At 40.0% G+C, this 20,964-nt stretch overlaps 2 protein-coding genes across 3 annotated transcripts; one reads left to right on the forward strand and one right to left on the reverse strand.

The window, feature by feature from the left end:
- Window positions 1–1,982: 1,982 nt before the first annotated feature.
- Window positions 1,983–14,836, forward strand: LOC137292210 (uncharacterized). Of its 2 annotated transcripts, XM_067823778.1 has the most exons (6): window positions 1,983–2,153; window positions 2,886–2,973; window positions 4,915–5,049; window positions 6,020–6,110; window positions 6,718–7,133; window positions 14,748–14,836. In XM_067823778.1, the coding sequence occupies exons 1-6, from the start codon at window positions 2,148–2,150 to the stop codon at window positions 14,792–14,794; spliced, it is 783 nt and encodes a 260-aa protein (XP_067679879.1). In that variant the 5' UTR covers window positions 1,983–2,147; the 3' UTR covers window positions 14,795–14,836. The 2 variants fall into 2 exon arrangements, with proteins under 2 accessions (XP_067679879.1, XP_067679878.1); XM_067823777.1 differs by lacking the exon at window positions 14,748–14,836 and having other exon boundaries at window positions 6,718–7,612.
- LOC137292208 (uncharacterized) lies at window positions 14,088–19,650 on the reverse strand. Its single transcript, XM_067823774.1, has 3 exons — window positions 19,562–19,650; window positions 15,230–15,922; window positions 14,088–14,887 (listed from the first exon to the last, which is right to left on the reverse strand). Exons 2-3 carry the CDS (start codon window positions 15,870–15,872, stop codon window positions 14,337–14,339), a joined length of 1,194 nt encoding a protein of 397 aa, XP_067679875.1. The 5' UTR covers window positions 15,873–15,922; window positions 19,562–19,650; the 3' UTR covers window positions 14,088–14,336.
- Window positions 19,651–20,964: the final 1,314 nt, after the last annotated feature.

The following is a 20,964-nucleotide window of genomic DNA, read 5'->3' on the forward strand; positions in this document are numbered from 1 at the left end:
ACATACCAGCAGTCTGATGTTAATTGCAACAAAGAGCACATTTACAAATCCCGTCTACGTGACGAATACATTAATGTTTGCGACAATAAAACTATGGAAACACCAACCATAGATGCGAACTACACACAATTTCACCCTCTGGGGACAACTCAGTGGCTCCACATCTTCCCTGGCTTTCTTTCGACCAATGAAGATCCTGTTAGAATTGATCTTCAACAACCCAGAATCAAATGAGCAGGCTTGCCGACTTGGTTGATGTATTGTACGGTGTGGTTATAGCACATATCGATAAACATGATGTCAATTCCTGGATTTTCTGTTCCATATTCTATTGACACCAGTCAGTGGAATATCGCTTATTGACCAACCAACCAACCAACCAACGGTTTATGATCTCCTCATGATCCATATATTCCTCTGACTCAGTTTCATGTTATTTGCAACTTGACAAGGAAGCAGTGTGACTTTTGACGAATGTACGAATAACTGACCGGTAATATATGACTGAGTTTATAATAACTTTATGTTAAATATTGTCCTCTGATTCTGATTCATGTATTCGCAACTGAAAACTGTGTTTTTGTACGATACACGAGTAATCGTTTGGTGTTAAATGACAGGGTTTATAATAACCTCAAGGTAAATATGTTCCTCATGTTCAGTTTCGTGTTATTTGCAGCTTGCGAAAGGAAGCATTGACTGTGGTTTTGAATCTCAGAATGATTTTTGTGGCTGGAAGTCTTCAGAAGTGCCATGGAAAAGATCTGAATTCGGGACACTCACTCCGGGAACCGGGCCTGAATCAGGACGAAACGGTTCGTGGTTTAGATGCATAACACACATGTAAAATCAACTACTTCTATTTAATTCGACGCTGTAAAGGCTTACAGTATCAGCTGCACACATGGTGTGGTGAGCACTCTTCACGTGGGTGTGAGATGGTACAAGTTTTTGGGTTATTTGCAATCAACACTTTGGTGTCTCACAATGTATCCCGTTAACCATAACACTGTTCAGCTCTGCAATAAACTGTATTTCAAAGGGGCTAGAAGACCCAGCTGATGGGTCATTGTTTGTTGATGACTTACAAAAGGTAGGTACAGTACGCTAAATAGTGAGAGAAACTCGTATCTCTTTAACTGGTCCCAACTTATTGGCTTATTAATTCCATTCATTCAAAGACTTCGTGGCTGTGGTTTTATTGACACAGTGAGCCACAGTGGTTCACTCGGCGAGAATACTTGCAAAACATCTTTGAATAGATAAAAAAGCAAATAAATATAATGCTGGTGATTCATGAATAACGCTTCCAACCCAAGTCTAACTTCTTGACATGTATGCGACATCTTCGACCAAAGTGTTACTGTGACCTCCACAACTGTACACTGTATGTCCCAGTACGAATCAGTAATGTATATTTTGAGTTTTCTGCTCTGAATTGCGGCTGCCCATTTACTGTGGAGCCTTGTGGTCTCGGCCTCGAAGCTTTCATATCATCTCCTATTAGCAGCCGACCCATGAAGATCCGGTTAGAATTGATCGTCGGTAGCCCATGCTCAGGCGACTAACGCGATCCGGTGGTCAGGCCTGTTGACTGGTTGACACATGTCATCCCAGTTGCGTAGACCGATGCTCATGATGTTGAGGAGGGAGGGGAGGGAAAGGGTCGGGAAGGGGTCGTTCAGGGTTTGTGCAGGATAACTAGTACTGCACGTATATCACTGCGCTAGTTTGTATAGTATTATGAAGACTGCGAAAACAGTGTAACTATCACTGATTCCTGCAACTCGTTTTACCATTATAAACTTTGACTTTGTAATGTCATTATATAGTTTGTTTTGGTTCTCAGGTAGGATGTCTTTTGTCTTTTTAGGTTACTATATATATTTAGATGCAGATGACTTCAAAAATAATAACAGCATTGTTCAACCTGGAAGGTGTGTTCTCTTGAGTCCGTCTTTTAACACCACTTCCGGTGGAGGCTGTTTCCAGTTCTGGTACAACATGAGAGGTAGTGGCATCGGTAACCTCTCTGCAACAGTTGAAGAAGATTCAGCAACATCGTCTACCATAAATGGGAAAGGAGAGGGCCACAGGGTAGTGAGTGGCAATGCGGATCGTTTACCCTCGAAGGAAACAAGAATAACATGAAGGTACATGACAAAACAAATGAGTGAATTGGGTTTACTGGTCGCTATTTCAGGTGTCTTGTGATGTCACAACAGAGGTGAGTCCTGCTCATTTACAACTTGGTAAGAGATCCTCCCGTTCCGCCATTTTCTTTCTTCCGTTGAATAAAAGGGGTAATACTAAGTGGTTCAACCCTATATATTGTACTAAGCTTAATTTGGGGACTTTTAGTTGATTTTGTGAGTCCTATAGTATGTGTTGTGCTAGGTTTTGTTACAAATTCAAGTATATATCAATTTATCAACTTTGTCGAACCCAATAAATACGATACCGGTGCTCACCTAGTCTTTTAATCGAACAGACATGAATAGGATCCTTGCGCGAGAAAGGAGCGCAAGTTCGTTTATCAGACTGTGGTATCTTAGATCTTGGAGTCACTTAGACTTCCATAATATTAGGTACATTGTATCAATGTGATCACTTCGGATCGCGTAAATGTATACTTTAGCCAGCACACAATTTTCACATTTATGTATTTGTTTTTTTTTTATATTTTATTAAACGAGGAATCTGAACTAGGGAACTACACATATTTCTTTTTAGTATACTCGCCTAACCGTGGGATGTTACAAGCAAATCCAGTAAAACTGCTTCGGCAATGTCTCAATGTCAAACACAACTTGTTTCATTAGAATTTGAGAACATATATCACCCTGTATTAACAAGATTACTGACAAAGATGTGCATTGTTTCAGATACAATTGACGGCATGGTCTGGCTTCAACATTCAAGGGGATATTGCTATCGATGATCTTAATTTGTTAGATGCAGCATGCACTGAACGTAAGTAAAGGGCTATCACATCCCCCAACATCAGGTACAGGAACAGGTGATACATAAGTGTCTTCTGGAATGAGATTGGGCGATAGGCACCTGTGGTGAGTTTAGGTTTACGTCGCACTCAGCAATATTCCAGATATATGTAGGCGGTCTGTAAATAATTGTGCCTGAACCAGGGATCAACAGCATGAGAATCGATCTGTGCCATTGGGACCAAATGATATATGTCAACTAAATCAGCAAGCCTGACCACACGATCCCGTTAATCGCCTTTTAAGGCAAGCATGGGTTGCTGAAGGCGTATTCTACCCCGGACCTTCACGGGTCGCACCTGTGGTTCTGGGATTCCTTTTATGAAGCAAACTTTACTAAGGTCATTCTTTAACATTGCACGAAGTTACCTTAGTGACTTACGATCACCTCAGCGCTTTTTGAAACTAAGGCCTTGGGTTTCTTTCACGACGCAGCCTTTTTCTACAGGTTAACCTTAACTACCATTCTTTAACATTACACTAAGGTTATCTTAGTGACTTACTATCACATTAGTGCTTTGTGAAATAAGGCCCTGGTGTGTAAGGCGTCGTCCTTCCCTATGCAGAGTTGACTGCGCTGATCATGAGTAGTGCTACTATCCATTGTTTATCAGGACCATAACCAGGTTGGCGGGTTTGACCGAGGTGGTTTTGTTACACATTCAAGTACAATGTCATATCAGTTTATCAACTTTGTCGAACCCAATAAGTACGGTTCCGATGCTCACCTAGTCTTTTAATCGGACAGACATTAATAGGATCCTTGCGCGAGAAAGGATCGTAATTCCGTATATCAGACTGCGGCATCTTAGATCTTTGAGTCACATAGACTCCCATAATATTAGGTACATTGTATCAATGTGATCACTTCGGATCGAGGTGTGGAACCACGTAATTATACGATCTTATGATAGGGTATACCCAAATCATGCTGCCGCTGCTGATGTTCAACTAGAGTTTAGTTTTACGCCGCAATAAGCAATATTCCAGCTATATGGCGGTGGTCTGTAAATAATCGAGTCTGGACCAGACAAACCAGTGATCAACAACATAAGCATTTGGGAACCGATGACATGTGTCGGCTAAGTCAGTGAGCCTGACCACCCGATCGCCTCTTACGACAAGCATAGTCGTCTTTTGTGGCAAGCATGGGTTACTGAAGGGTCCAAAGAGTTCATGAGACTGTAAGACTGCTTTCGAGAATGATTCGGCTTTATTTTGTCACAACTTCGTAAAGGCCGATCTCAGCAAAAGTCAAGTGCAGGATACACGTATCACCATGGTAACAGACATTTTGCCATTGCTCTCAAATACACGTGTATACGCTGTCAATGATTCATACAAATTGCAGCCTTTGTTATTCGGAACGGCAAGTGTATTTGAGTCAGATATGCTCCTCCGAGTATAACGAAATTATTACATCCTCAGTGTCTTTTTGGAAAGTCCTCCCAGGTCCGTCTAAGTGAGTAAGTGATCGAGTTAATATTTAACGTCACATTGGCAATATTTCAGTCATATCGTGGCGAGAACATTTAACACTGAAATGGAATATATGTATATCATAAAAACCTGTCGCTAAATGACAGTAAACAACTGGAATATCACAGTTACAATTTAAAACTAGTGTGGAAAGGTAAAACTAATATCACTATTTGGACAAGACGATATAAAATACGGGCTATATATCACCAACAACTGAAGGTAGATCACCATACTAGGGACCATGAGAGGTTCATCTAAGACTGACCTCCGGTCATATTATTAAAGTCCATTCTAGTCAAAGCCTCGACATAATGACTTGTAACACAAACAGATGTAGTTTTACCACTAATCATTACTTGGGGTAACGGATCAGTTAAATGCGCACTGATGTGATGTAAAAAATGACAACTAAAGGATCTGCAACTTTCAGCCTGTGTTGATGTCACGACAACACCAACTACGACAACCACATCACTTATTAGCAGTACTACGCTCCCTGAATCCTCATCACAAACTACGACGGCTTCACCAGTAGATGCTTCGACACCACCATCAGGGTTATCAGGTATCTAGCGTTACAGGAATACTTTAAAGTGGCACTAAGTCGCCATTTGCGTCCCTTGGCTGTCGTTCCCCCTGCACGGTATCTCTCTGATTCATTCGTTCAAATGATCAAAGTATCGTTGTGATGTTATTGTTCTGATTGTTACAGAATGAAGATCAAAGTAATCATAATAACAAGATAATGAAACCTGCTTAACATCTTCAAAGGATGCTTGCATTGTATTCGTCGACAACCGAGTGTAAAATTTCCGCTTTGAAATAGCATGACTTATACCTTACCTATATCATAAGCACGCGCGAACTTTCATTCCTTTTTCAACTGAATGAATGAAGCGTTTGTTCAAGTATTTGGAGGATGTGCACGGCACACATAAGCATCCTATGGATTTCAGCTTTCCTTTGACATGGGGTTAGACGTTGATTCATATAAACAGATAAACTCAACATATGTTTATTTTCTTTTATATATATTAATGAGGTTGAATGTTGCACTCATGGTGAATATATTGATTAAAATGAATCCGTTGATTTGTCTTAAACATTCATTCATTCATTCAGTCAGTCAGTCAGTCAGTCAGTCAGTCAGTCAGTCAGTCATTCCTTTCCTCACGCATTCAGGTAATTAATTACCGTAAATAGATTAACATTTGTAGTAAAATCATTTAAGACTGATTTAACGCCTTTTCGACACACCAGATATGTATTTCTACGTACAGTGCTTGCACAAGCGTGTCGGTTTTGCAAAAGGCTAGGATTCATACATACTATGCTCATATATACGAAGCTGGATATATCTGATTCAGTTTACAATATATGTTTAATACTGTTTCTTATATGCGAGAAATAATATAAAATAAGTTTGTTGTTTATTGTTACGGTTTCTTAAACATGACTGCCTGTCATGTATCGACCAACACACATAGGTAACTAACATACATAAAAGTTGTTATAACGCAGTGTTATGTTTCTAGATCTGACAAGGATGATTATCTACATCAGTGTAATTCCTGTTGGGGTACTTCTCATTGGCGTAACTGTGGCCTGTATTTGCTACAGGTCAAGGTAAACACTTCAGTTTATTAAATTATGTCATTCTGCTACGTGTCTTTCAATGGTACACGCAATGGTACATCACGAACTACAGCAAGCTATGCTATTCTGTACCAACTGTTTTATCATACCAAAACTTGAATTGATTGTTTAGAGAGCTTTTAACTTTAACAAGGAGTAAAGAACGGTCTGACAAGGGAGAATAAATGTGGTAATTTTCTAAACTTTGTGAAGAACGTTAACTTTACTTTACCATTTTTAGGATTTTGTGTATCTCTGGTTGGCTATTGTCGTTTGTTGTTTGTTTTATTTGTTGTTTGGATGATGTAACGTAATACCGTCTTTGAAGTCATGAACATGATATGCTTATCGTAAAAGGCGGTTATTGGGATCCGGTGGTCAAGCTCGCTGAGTTGAATGCCATGTCATGGTATTCTAGTTGCGTAGATCGATGTTCATACTGTTGATCACTTGAATGCCTGGTCCAGACTCGATTGTTTACAGACCATCGTGGTATAGCTGGAATATTGCTGAATGTCGCGTTAAACAACAAACCAACCAACCCTCCACGAACATCGTAAAGTATTTACGACAATATAATTTTTGTTGTATTTCACAGGAAAGGGAAAGAGGTGTATAAGCCAGACACTGACGACAAGCAAACCAACGATGGGTTTGATGAACACGGCGAGGAGGTCTACCACGAACTAGACGACGCCACGATGCTGGAAAACGTTGATAATGGCTACACTGTACGTACGAGTACATTGCGTGCCAACCAAGATGATGATAATACCATCCAGTATGCATATTCAACCTCTGGAGCCGCTAATGCCTTCGATGGAAGCAACACAGAAGATGCAGATGCTGGAGCTTACACAAGATTACAACGTCCCACAGATGATGATGCTGGGTCTTCTGGCAGCAATTACCTTGAACCTGTCGCTAACCCCGAGGAAAGTAACAGTGGCATCACACGGGACGGTGACAACGGAGACTCATTGAACACATTTCCATCCGGGATAGAGATAAATGGTGACTGTATTTCTGACAGTCCAGACTGGTTAAGCCAGAATGTTCCAACTCCAAGGCAATGTGGGCCTCTTTATCTAACAGCAATCCATAAGCCATAGATATTTTATGCCTGCACATATATACTGTTCTGCTTTGTGTCTATATATGTATCGTATTGTTCTATATTTACGATAACACGGGGGATGTAGCTTCGTGTTTATTCCATGGCCAGAGCCCAACTGCCGAACTTCGTTCGGACCTCCCTGGATATCCCTCGCCGCTTACCCTCACGGGTCATCAGCCGGTCATCCCGGTGGTCCGGAGAGCTCAGCGCAGCTCAGCCTCCTTTATAAGTGCATACATTGTACAGTAGTATAATCTGTCTAGTCTACACATGCACTAAGTTCTTAATTCTACGTTGACTACTTTCTTCCATTCATATTTATACCAAGTACATAATAATTCATATATCTATAAAATCACTACGACATATATATATATATATATATATATATATATATATATATATATATATATATATATATATATATATATATATATATATATATATATATATATCCCCCGTGTTGTCGTGTATATATATATACCAAGTTCATATATATAACATCTATAACATATATATATATAACATCTATAACATATATCTATAACATCTATAACACCTGTATATCTAAAACATCTAAGTCATCACTACGATATATGTTTGGGGCAGTGGGGTAGCTTGGTCTTTGCTCGTCTCGACCGGGGTTCGATTCCCCGCATTGGTGCAATATGTGAAGCCAATTTCTGTGTCCCCTGCTGTGATGTTGCTGGAATATTGCCAAAAGCGGTATAAAACCATGTCCCCACAGTCAAACATGATTGTATCGAAGTTGGTGGGACATTCGTAAACACTTCGTGTTAACCGAGTTCCTGCACAAATGCTAAATCCTTCGAGAAAACTCATCAAACATTAAACCAGTACAAGGATTTGAGTGTACTTAAATCACAAACTTTCATGATAACTCTTGGTACCTAATAAAAATCGATGCCAAAAGAGAAGATAATCCCTGTAATAGTTTCGTGCATGTGTTTATAAATCAAAACCAAATACCAGAAGATATTATGGTTAAAGGTAGGCTTCAACCGGAAACAAATTTCACTATTTTGTCAATCATTTGACTTCCGTCAGTGGCAATTGAGGTTGTCAGCTTTCTTCCGATCTATTCGACATGACCAATAATCAGAATTTCAGACAAAACTGTCAGATAAATGTATATGCAGGGAAGAAAGTTCACGCAGGGTAAATGTAGATTTTTATCATATGTATTGAAAAGTAAAACGTGTTGCTTCTTACGAACATCCTATTCAGACTTATAGACATTGCAGTTTATACTGGAGTGATTCTTTACATTCTTTACAAAACATTACACCTAAACGCAGCTGTTCACATGTGTGATGTTTGCAAATGCTTTTCAGCAATTTGATCACCTTAGTTCAATTCATCTGCATAAGGTTTGAGTTGATTCTCAAAAATAAGTGGAGAAATTCATCTTTGATGTTATCATACATATATTCATGGCATATAGTAAATGCTTTTAGCGAGTCTGAACTTTTGATGGGTAGTATATTCCCAAGAAGGTACTAAAATAAAGTATGCGTTATGGAATGCATTTCCCCATGTGTTCTACAATCATGCTTGTCATGATTCTTAAGGCTTGCCATACGACTTTCGAATTCGTTCCAACACGATATTTATGTACTTTTGTCTGCAGACTGTAACATCAAAACTGTTTCAGCTCATGTTCTTATGTCTGATGTCAGTGAGTGATTATGATCATTTTGATAAACACGTTGAAATGATTCTTTTTTCGCTATGTCAGATATGTAAGTAGTCAAACAATTTTCAAACATTTGTCAAATAAGGATCCAGTTCTGATCTAGCCGCTCCGTTCAAAGCGTCTTTGTAGCGAAAGACACCGTTCGGTATTTGGAAACAAACATTTGTATATCTAGAGGCTCGACAAGTAAGTGTGAACAGTTTTCTACAGAGGCCATATATGCAGTTGCTGTACAGCATGGTGCCAAGAGAGACGGCTATACATGTATATACTGTGGTTAGATGATAATGTCTTTTATGAAAATTACACGAATTCTGTTTAATTTTTAAGGATTTCATCGTGTATTTGCACATCTTGCTTCTGGGTAATATAATCTTCTGAAGACTTTGAGTGTCATTTTGAAAGTTGGCTCGTACAATTTTAACAAATTTCATGGCTATATACTTCTATACTTTCGTGAGGGCGACGTTTTGACACATTCTTAACAACAGTACAAGAATCTACACCGAAACGTCTCGTTAACGCAATTAAAGAAAATCTTATCCATAAAGTTTGTTCTATATTATAAGATAATGTTCGGATTTGTGTGTAAAATAATACATATAGTTGTCTTTTTTTCAATATGTCAATATGTCCTTCCGCTATGCAAACAGTTTGTGCCAAAAGGTGACAGAAATAGACCCTTACACTTGTACATACCACAATACAGGTCACCTGGATCTTAATTCTTTTATATTTATCATAAATGTTTCCGAAGTAATTTCTCGATCTACGTCATAAACTTATTTGCATACTATTATGACGTGATCAAAGTTTTAAATACTAATTTACAGACTATTATCGCGTGGTCAAAATTGTAAATCCTAATGCACGAGAGTTATACAGATACAGATGTCTGTCCGACATTGGCAATTATATGAGTTTCAAGTATTAATAAATGCATGCGTAGAAACTTCATGCAGGGTAAATACATGTTATTTTTTCATTATGTTTATTGAAATATGACAGATACTGGGGCATGCTATTCAGTTTAATAGATTTATAGTAGTCGATACAAGAGGGATGCATGTGTTCTCGATCCACATTATATAATAATTTATAGACTATTACCAAGTGATTTTGATTTTAAAATTTAATAGAAGAAATTTACACAAGTTACAAAAGCATTCAGTCATTTTCTTTTTTAAAGTATACATGTATTTCTTTCCGCCCGGCCGTTTTATTACTGTTTTGAAGTATGAGGGTGCAAACACATAAATACGGAATACCGGACAATGCGTCCAAGGGAATAATTTCATAATGCTACATACCTGTGAAGATCCAGGTTAGAATTCATCTTCAGTGACTCTTGGTAACTAGAACACTAACGGGGCCGGGTGGTCAAGCTGGCCGACTTGGTTGACACATGTCATCGTATCCCAGTTGCATAGATCGATGCTCAAGCTAATGATCACGCACTGTCTGGTCCAGACTTTGTTTACATCCCGTCACGTTAAACCAAAGTGGGCGTTACACCTCAGTCAGCTAAAACCAGGTTCAAGTCTCACAACGTATGATACCCATTCTTGGTGTCTCAGACATGACTGAAAACAACGTTAAACGTTTTCCCATATCATGAACTGATTAGCTATTTCGATGCAGCATAATATTGATAAGTAATTAACAAACACAAAGATATATATAGGTTATCACGCGAGTGTGTTTTGGGATGGTTTATATCCTGCATTGGGAAAAAAACATTGTATTTAGCGAGCCTTGCTATTTCATTTGCCACAGTTCATGAAACTAAGCTTCCCTGAGATGTGCCAGCATATCTATGACGTCACAATATATGCGTAGTAATACGTGACGTCACAAACTCGGTGACGCAGTGTTCACTTATTTGACTACGTCACGTCATGTAATTCCCAGTCAGCTTTTATGTCAAAGAACGTATTCTTGTCAACAAATATGAACTCAGTTTGGAAAATGACAACCCCCCCCCCCAAAAAAAAAAACAAAACAACCCGACCAGTCCTTGTTGCACCCATTAGTGCCGAGAGCCAGGCAGGGACCAACAAGTACCATATTTTAACGTCTTTTGGTATGACGCGGCTGTGGATCAAACCCACGACCTTCCGCTCTCAGGGCGGACGCCCTAACCACTGGACCACACAACATCGATAAAGGTGGTCCTGTCCAGCTACCACTAATGAGCTATCAATGTAGAAGGCATCAGATATGCTGCTACATGTACGACTTAGCCGCCGGGGGCAGTGGGGTGGCCTATTGGTTAAAACGTTCGCTAGCCACACTGAAGACCTGGGTTCGATTCCTGGGTACAGTGTGTAAAGCCCATTTCACGTGTCCTCCAGACAACCAATGTTGGTCGAGTAAACGTGTATTTGTTAGAGTAGCCTCCCCTTGACCGCACAACCAGTATTGTGTAACGTTAATATATTTTCTAGGTTCATGTGGTTTGTGAGGGTTCTGCTGGAAAACCACTGACGTTATGACGTGTTACATATTAATCATTATGATCATCAGATGAGGGAAACTGGGGTATTGATAATGTTATAAAAATATCCATTTGATGAGTATGGTTTTACGCAGCCTTGGCAGTATTCCAGTAACATCATAGCGGCGGACACCCAAAATGGACTTCACGCATGTGAGGAATGGAACGCGGGTCGTCAGCGTGACGAACGAACGATTTGACCGCAAGGGTGCCCCACCGCCCCGTATATTGGTACAGCATTTAAGATTGACATTGTCAAAAGTCGCAAAATACAATGTTCATTCTAAATACACGATATTAACCACATCACCACACTCCAGCATGACAGCTGTATAGATCAATTAAACATTTATCGACCTGCCTGAGAAACGACAAGATTCATAATGACACCCCATGCACGTGCAGAAGGCTCCCACGTTCTTCCCACGTGCACGTGCTTCCATGCATTGTGTTTCCGTGTGGTGATAACATGAAATGACGTTGCATACAATGCCGGGTGGGACAACTTCGGAATGGCCAGCTACAAAGACGTATTTTATATCATTCGAAAGATCGCGAAGAGAACAACACAAAACCTTCAAGTGTGTTCACGGGTTAATAAGCTCACAAATTGGCTCTGAAAATGCATTTCTGCAGAAATTTCTGGCATAATTTTGTTTGGCTGCACAAATTTCTGGCGGAAACATTGTTTTGCTGCTGAAATTTCTGGTAGAAACATTGTTTTGCTGCAGAAATTTCTGGTAGATTTTGTTTCCTGCAGAAATTTCAAGCAGAATATTTCGCTTCACTACCAGAATGATCTTAATTGAATAACTTTGGATAACTTCTTACGGACTTTCTTTCTTTCTTTTCTCTCCTGAAAACGTCTTCAGGTTGGAGGGGAAATGATTCCTGGAAGTAGATCGTGGCACAAATCTTACTAGGCATATCTTAACAAAACGAAGTGAAAATGAAAATATTTTGGTGACTTCTTTGTGCATCATTTATTCACACTCTGTATTACATGAGTTACACAGGGCAGAGTTACGTACATTCATTTCACCTTAGACATGAGCCCCGTTGTCTCTGAGTGTCCAAAGTTTTCAGAGATGAATCCTCTCGGAGAAATATTGTGTGTGTGTGTGTGTAGACAGACAGACATACATACATACAGACAGATAGATGTGTGTGCATGTTAGCAATCATTACTCTCAGTATTTGGCAAAAGCTATTTTATAAGGTAAAATTGGTTTAAAGCCTATTAGTAGCAGAGAATAAGGAACTAACTGTATCAATTGTCATCATTGCTTTTACAATTAAAATTATGCATTAATCCGTTTCGTTTTACTATAACCCAGTTGTAACTTTAGTGGATGCATACTGGACAAAATAAGTTAGGGATATTTGCATTTTTAGATTAATATTTTGTTAGTGTGTAAATGGATAAATAGATCATTATTCATAATTTCAAAATTTACATTTATCCCTAACTATTTTTGTCCAGTACTAATCATCACTACTCAACTACGTATCCTTATGTCCAGTGAAGATGAGGGGTAGAATAGGTCTTCAGCAGCCCATGCTTCCATAAACTGCGACTATGCTTGTCGTAAGAGGCAACTAACGAAATCGGGTGGTCAAGCTGACTTCACTGGCACATGTTATCGCAGATCGATGCTCATGCTGTTCATCACTGGGTTTTCTGGTTCAGACTCGACTATTTATAGACCGCCGCCATACAGCTGAAATATTTCTTACTGCGGCGTAAAACCAAAGTCACTCACTACATGTAATTATATTGATTGATCAAAATTGATCAAAATTAGTATGACCAGTGAGTCAAGCTCATCATAAGAGTATGGGGCTCCATTTCTACATTGTTTTTGAATGATGAACATAATAGATGAACATATACTCAGTAATAAGACGAACCTCCGTTTAGTTCAATTCTACTACTACAACGACTTGCTGTTTGGGATCGGTCAGAAGCTGTAAGGAAAGCTTCAGAAGGTGACGAACACCTACGTATCCTACGTATTCTCAAGCATGACCATATCACACCATAACAGACTACAAAATCCTCTGCTTCACCTACATGTACAGCACGGTCTTTCTCCTCCATATATACTTTTCAAAAGAAGCAGGGGAACCTGAACTTTGAAGTCTGGTAGAAAGAAAACCCATTGAGTAGCGTTACAATGACATTCATCATGAATGTCATTGTAACGTTCCTTTGATGTTTGACAGATGAGCTTATAGGAACATCATCACGATGGTTAGACATTTAATGGGACAGCTTCTTGGTGACTTACCAGGAGTTCCTACTGTCATTGAGAATGAGTCCATCATTCAATTGTGCAGGTTGAGATTTCTTGAAGTGACTGATTTAGATTCTGCTGTGGTATTTTCTTAGGGAGTTGGCTGCCATCAGCGTAAGAATGATGCGACCTGTTGTGGCTTGATGTGATGTTGGCAACATGACCATTATACAGCATTAACAGAAAAGGGGCCAAAACAGATCCTTGTGGTACTCCATTTTTGAGAGTAATGCTGTAAGATCTGGCTCATTACACACTGTTGTTCATATTTATTGACACATAGGCTGATACAAACTGACGTGGCTTAACCTTATTCACCAATTCATATTCAATCGACTGATCAAAAGGCTTTTCAAATCGTCATAAAAGAAAATTAGATATGGTGTTAAATATCTCCATATGACACATGAACATGGCCGAAGAAAATACGATGGTACAACCTGTAATGAACAGCAAAAGAAACGCAAGTTTCAACAAAATGAAATCTCATAAAGGTAAGCTTTGCTGTGTATGTCTTCTATTTGGAAACTTGAAAAAAACACAACAGTTTTGCGGGTTCTTTGGAGACGTAACAAAGTAAGTAGCTGTTTTACCACAGCCGTCTATATTTCAATTCGTTCAGGTAACTCAGAAGAACATTAGCCTTTGCCACATTCATCCCAAGTCCATAGTGCTCACCATCGAAACTCGTCATTCCGTCAGTCATATTAAAAGTGTCGAAAACTGGAATTTCCCATGTTTTAAGGAAAGGAGCCATGTTTACATTGTAACGTTTGACACTTTCATAAGACTGAGCTAATATCTTCGGAGACTTCATTAAACCCGGGGCATGACTAGATGCCCACAGCACTTTGGGCCAATATCTCTTACTGTCATTCTTGTAAGTTAGTGTCGGTAAAAGGTACTGTGTTTGGACCACCTTATGATTATAATTGTTATGAATTCCAATACCAACTAACAACAGCGACTTGCTGTTTGAATGAATAATACGTTGTTTCAGTTGCTGGCCTTGGTCCGCGGAATGAAGATAATCCATCTCCAGCCTAACTGAACCATTGCAAGCGTGAAGAGTATACTTCAGATGCAGTCGACAAACTTTCTCTGTGAACATATTCATTCCTCCACAGGTGCTTCTTATATCTGAAAAAAAAACACCATTTAAACAGATTACCATTCTAATGCAAACACAGTGGAAGCTGTTAAAACCGACAACTGTCCAATCCGGCAAGTTGTTAACACCGGCATAAAATCTGAGTCCCGTTCATGTTTTGTACCTTTGTCATCATGTCTACAATCCGGCACATTGTCTAAACTGGATCATTTCTTCAGTCCAGATGAGTGCCGGTTTAGACAACTCCCACTATATACAAGTTTTATTCACTAGGTTAACGTGTGCCAGGAGAATATATGATTGTGCGGACAATTATGTAAACGTTACCTTTTGAAAGTTTCAAGACTAAAATGCAACAGATTCTAACTTACTCTTTGGTACATTATCTGCCATAGCGCCATCTTTCATATTCCCTGTCACAACCAGCACCATAGCTGTATATACATGACGAACAAGGGAATCCCCAACAAACAGAATGGTGCTGCCATTGAGGACTCTGCAAGCTTCTTGGGGACTATGTTCCTTGTAGCCATGTCTTGGGTCTGATGGTATCCAGGTGGAATATTCAGCATGTTTCTGGTTCCTCATGTCATAACAATCTGGACATACACATTCCTCCACTGACTTCAAAACACACTTGTTGTTGAAGCAGCAAGGGGTTGTTCCTTTAGGATCACACAAGGCTCTTATAAACTCCGCAGTTTTAGATCCCATGTGGGTAACGTTTCCACAGAGACCGTCACTCCTTTGATAATTTGATGGTAAACGGAATCGAGCATGTGCGTTTGAAAGAAAGTTCAATATGTCATCATCTTCTTTTCTCGTCAAAGGTCTTGTCTTCCAATGACCATTCATCATACGAGAGAGTATCATGGAAGACATCTGATAAGGAGTGAGATGTTTTTCTTTTTCAGCAGATGGAAGCTGGTGGGTGGAGAATTTGGTCCAAGTAACATAAAACACTGACAGTGATGTCACCACCGCAATTGTCACTAGTTTCCTGCAGGATCTCATGTTTTCCGGGATTAGATTAAACACATCCTTCAAGGTGATAGTGTCACTTTCTGAAAATATATAAAACTGTAAATGCCAGCCCAAGCTGTACTCGAATAAGATTCAAAACAATAGATTCGATGGACAAGGGAAATTTGTAATTGGTATGTTACATGCAAGCACAATCGTAACAGATGGGCTATGAAAGAGTGCTAAGAGGCTACACAATTATGTGAGTGAGTTTAGATTTACGCTGCACTCAGCAGTATTCCAGCTATTTTCAAGCGGTTTGTAAATAATCGAGTCAGGATCACCAGCATGAGAAAAGATTCGTGCAACTGGGAACCGATGACGAGTGAATCAAGTCAGCGAGCCTGACCACCCGATGGTCAGTCGCCTCTAACGGCAAGCATGAGTTATTGATGGTCGGTATTTTAACTCGGACTCTCTCTGGTCCAAAACAATTATGTAAACTGCAGGACCTCCATTCATTCATTAACGACTGCTAGTCGTTCTGCCACACACGGTACGGTAGACAGGTGGGTTGATATAAAATGTATGCATGGTAAATAGTTCCGATCAGCGTAACAATACAGCATAATCGATCAATGTGCAAAGTGATAAATTAACCAGTAGAAGTAGAAGTGCACCGTACAATGCACACAAAACGCCCTGCACACAATTTACTAAAGGAACATTTTCAGTCAGGTAGAGTCCTATGAAAAAAGTTTGTATTTACCGATTTAGTCATGATTTGGTCATTACTGAACACGAGACTACAATGCCTTCTTTCATGGCTCGTCGTTTTTAATTTCAAGTCCACGTTATCCGAGTACCGGTAGGCACCTTATGATGTTTTCATATTAACCTTTTTTCCCCTATTTGTCTCGGAACATGGGGCACATGGGGCACAGCAATATAGGGCACGATAAGTATGTGATTGTTGTAGGTTAATAAGATAATGAATGAAGGTTTCTATTCCATAGTCGCCCTGTTGTGTTGTGTTGTGTTGTGTTGTGTTGTGTTGTGTTGTGGTGCGGTGCGGTGTGGTGTGGTGTGGTGTGGTGTGGTGTGGTGTGGTGTGGTGTGGTGTGGTGTGGTGTGGTGTGGTGAGTTGAGGTGAGGTGAGGGTCGCGTTAGATATCTTGTCAGTGACATGGGGGTTTTGTGTCGGCTGCCACTGTTCTTTACACCACCGGATATTTACTCAGACACTGACACTGCGCGATAATCCCTTTAACAATAATGGTCTATTTGATAGTCTATGTCGATCAAAGCACACACTACAAGTGCTCGATTTTTCTCATGTTTTATAAACTCAGCAAAAATATAAACCTGACACTCGTTTCAAAGTCACTAATTTGTACATTTTGGAAAATGGGTTTGAAATAACGATTGCATTAAATTCTGTTGCCATTAAAGATGCTATAGCATACAGATCATGCTTGTCATGGAATCGGTTCCACCGGAAATGCGACTACAATGTCCTTGATCAAAAACTGTGAGTCACAACTTAATGAAATCATGTCAATTTCGGGTGTGTCCTCCATGGGCGTTCATAACTGCGATACAACGTCTCCTTATGGATTGGATGATGCATCTGAACACAGATGGGGAATGCACCGCCATATTTGTACCAACATGGCACCAAGCTCCTGCAAGTTCTGTGGAGGGTTCCTTACTTGACGGAGCCGCCTGCCTAACACATCCCACACATGCTCTATGGGGTTGAGGTCGGGAGATCTTGAGTGCCACTTCATGATATTGGTGCCAGCGTTCCTGAGGAAATTCGTTCTTTAATTGGCCGTATGAGGTCTGGCGTTATCCTTTTGTAAAGTCAGACCTGGGCCATGAGCTGCCATGAATGGCAAAAACTCTGGAACGAGCACTTTATCCCTGTAGGCTGCCGCATTACGGTTTCCCTGGATGACAATGAGTCGGGATCGAGCAGGACAGTTGATATCACCCCACACGTGGTCGACCAGGACGGGGGCGGCCAGCCGTGGTGCCAGTTTGATGGACACGTGTCTGTCGACTCCATCCCATAACCCAACATCAGTGACAGCATGCCAATGGCACGTTCACGCTGAATAGTGGACAGTCGTGGCATAGCAAATTAACGAATAATTAACCCTAAAACCGTGTTTTTCTGAGATGACACTCTACTCTGCTACCGTGAGATCAATACGACGTGTAGCAATTGCACGTGTATCAATAGGTCACGTGACTTGAGGCACGTGGAAACGTGATTTTAGCGTGCACGGCTCTCCCCTTTGCTACGTAGGCCCGACCATTAGAATGAATGCGTGACGTAATGCCCTTGACAATGCATTTAACCATAATCACAACAAGAACACTTTCAAGAAAGTTTCAAAACACTATGTAAAAAATAATGAGTGTCAAGTTTTTATTTTTGCTGAGTTTATTTCAGCAAAATCTGACAAGAGTCATGGTCTTCTGTGTGACAATAAAGTTAAACTTGATTTTGATGATGGTTGTGTATGTTCAAGGAACAGCTGAGAATATCACTGACGGTGTTGTCGGTTGCAGGACAACCTGTCTTTCACCATTTCCAATGAACTCGGTCACATTTATGTTCTTAGCCCCAAATATGTGACCTAGATAGATTAACGGACTACCTCCCCTCCAATTTACGATGACAGAATCAATGTCTACATTCTTCATGTACAGGCACAAAGACAGAAATACTCATTTGAATAAGTTTCACTCAGTTTAGCTGAATATAATCAAATTAGTTACTAGAATCGAGTTCACTCAAAAAAAAGTTGGTGCCTTGTAATGAATGAGTTCGAACTAAAGAGCTGCAATAGCTCATGATTTTAGATCCGCCCATGCAACTACTACTGATAACAGACAATACCCGCAATCTAGCGAACAGTTACGCTTCATCTGTGGGGTATGGCCATGGATATGGTGTCTGCCTGGGAAGCTGAAAGTAACAGGTGCGCTGTCTGGCCTCGTCGTTCCAAATACAGTGAAATAAGTACAATTTTTCTACTCATTTGATAATCATTTTTACAGGATAATGATTAGATTTATGTCTCTTTCCGTTCAGTCATTTTGAATTTGGAGAGTCTGGATGTTTATAATTAGCCATTTAGTATCGTCTTTCCGTAATATATTTCAACGAAAGAGCTTGATTTATTGGACATGCACCACATGTGTGTGACACGCCGTACAAGAAGTCTTCATATACAAAACAAAATCACCTTCTTGGGTATGAACAGGGCGCTCAAATCAGTAGTTGTCTATAGAAAGAGACAACCATACGAAAGTAACTGCTTTGAAACGGAATGGAAATTGTGACAAATTTACCTGAAAGTGTCATTTCACGCTTCGTCTTCTGGAAAATGTCTGTTACAATGTGATCTTTTGTTAGCCTCATGCACCTATGTATATCTTAGACCAGCAAATGTCTGGACGTGTCTGTTCCATAGTGCTAAACTTACACGCTTTAGTTGACATACCCGTGACCTGACGAGTTATTGTTCATGATAAAAAGCCCGATATATTTTGTACTTTAATGGGAAAACATGGGTGTGGCAGATCGATATACAGCGATATGTGACATGATTGAATCTTAGCCTGACATTACAGTTGCTTCAAACAGTCCACACTGTCAGGTCACACAGTGAGTCCGGGTGGTGATAAGTATCATCGAAAATAAACGGAAATTGAAGAACACATACCTGTACAGAAGAAAATTCTTAAATCAAACGAAGACCTTCATTGTATGTCTTTCCTATACCACGTCACTAGGTGGCCTTTTGAGCTAATATTACTCTAAGCATACGGATGGCATGGCTTCGTGGGTTGGGTGGGTGAATCAATTATTTCCGTAGCAACTGTCGTTAAGTTGCATTGTGATACGAGTCAGCATTCGTAAAAATCAGACATGGTGAGAGTATCAGGTGTGTCGTCATGCACCCTGCCAGTAAATAATGGAATAGAACATCCGATGAAACTTTGGAAAAATCTCTCTTAAATGTTAACATGACCGTGTCATAGTGATTTCAGTGAAGTAAACTGCAATGCAGTATACAAGATTGAGAGGATTAAGACCACCGGACAACTGTGTTATTGGAACTGGCGCGTATGTTAAGATGACCTTATGTGATGCCCATTGAAAAACGGACATGGTGCAGACTAGTGGCGGGCAAGATTTGGAGACGTCCTCGTGGCTGCAGAACACACATGGTTGTTTGTTGTTAAACCCCGCATTTAGCAATATTCTATTAATATGCCAGCGAATCCGGACCAGACAATGCAGTGATCAATCTCATGAACATCGGTCGACGCAAATGGGATACGATGACATGTTTCAACTAAGTCAGCGAACCTGACCACCCGATGCCGTTAGTTGTCTCTTACGACAAGCATCGGGTACTGAAGATCAATTCTGACCTGGATCTTCACGGGTCTGCAAATAAATATATTTTTGTGATTGTCATGACCTGCCACTGTGCAGCCCGCGGCAGCTGACGTGTGTCTCACCAGATCACACGCTAAGCTGTTTGTTTAGTGAAGGACAGATCGATATTCCAGATTCTCCAAATAGGACGAGTATTTCCGATGGCAACGTCTTCTTTGTTGTATAACACGAGGTTTCTGGGCTACTTCTAGTCCTTTGTTCAGGTGATGATGTGTGAACATATCACATTTTGTAAAAATAATGTTGCGGAAGGCCCTGCCAAACGCTTTGATCTGGTGTACAATATGATTCATGCCCTCTTCCGCACATATACTGAACAAAAATAGCCAGGGATATATGTAAATGTTGAAATTATGAATACTGATCTATTATTCATTGATGGAATACCAAATCATAAAAATACCAATATAACTTAATGTGTCCAGTATGCATTTAACCTTACTACCAGCCGCATACTACCAACCGCAATTGTTTACAGTGCTCAACAACACTACACTTCAAGTCGATATGTTTATTGCTGTATGTTGTAATTTATGGTACAATTTTTATGGTTGGACCAGGCAAGAAAGTGCATATTGACACATTTACATGTGACGAATGTGAGCCAGATATATCGTCAGTAATGAACCCAAGTTCAAACGTCAACAGCTGAACTACTTA

Source organism: Haliotis asinina, chromosome 7, assembly GCF_037392515.1.
Source record: "Haliotis asinina isolate JCU_RB_2024 chromosome 7, JCU_Hal_asi_v2, whole genome shotgun sequence".
Lineage (NCBI taxonomy): Eukaryota > Metazoa > Mollusca > Gastropoda > Lepetellida > Haliotidae > Haliotis > Haliotis asinina.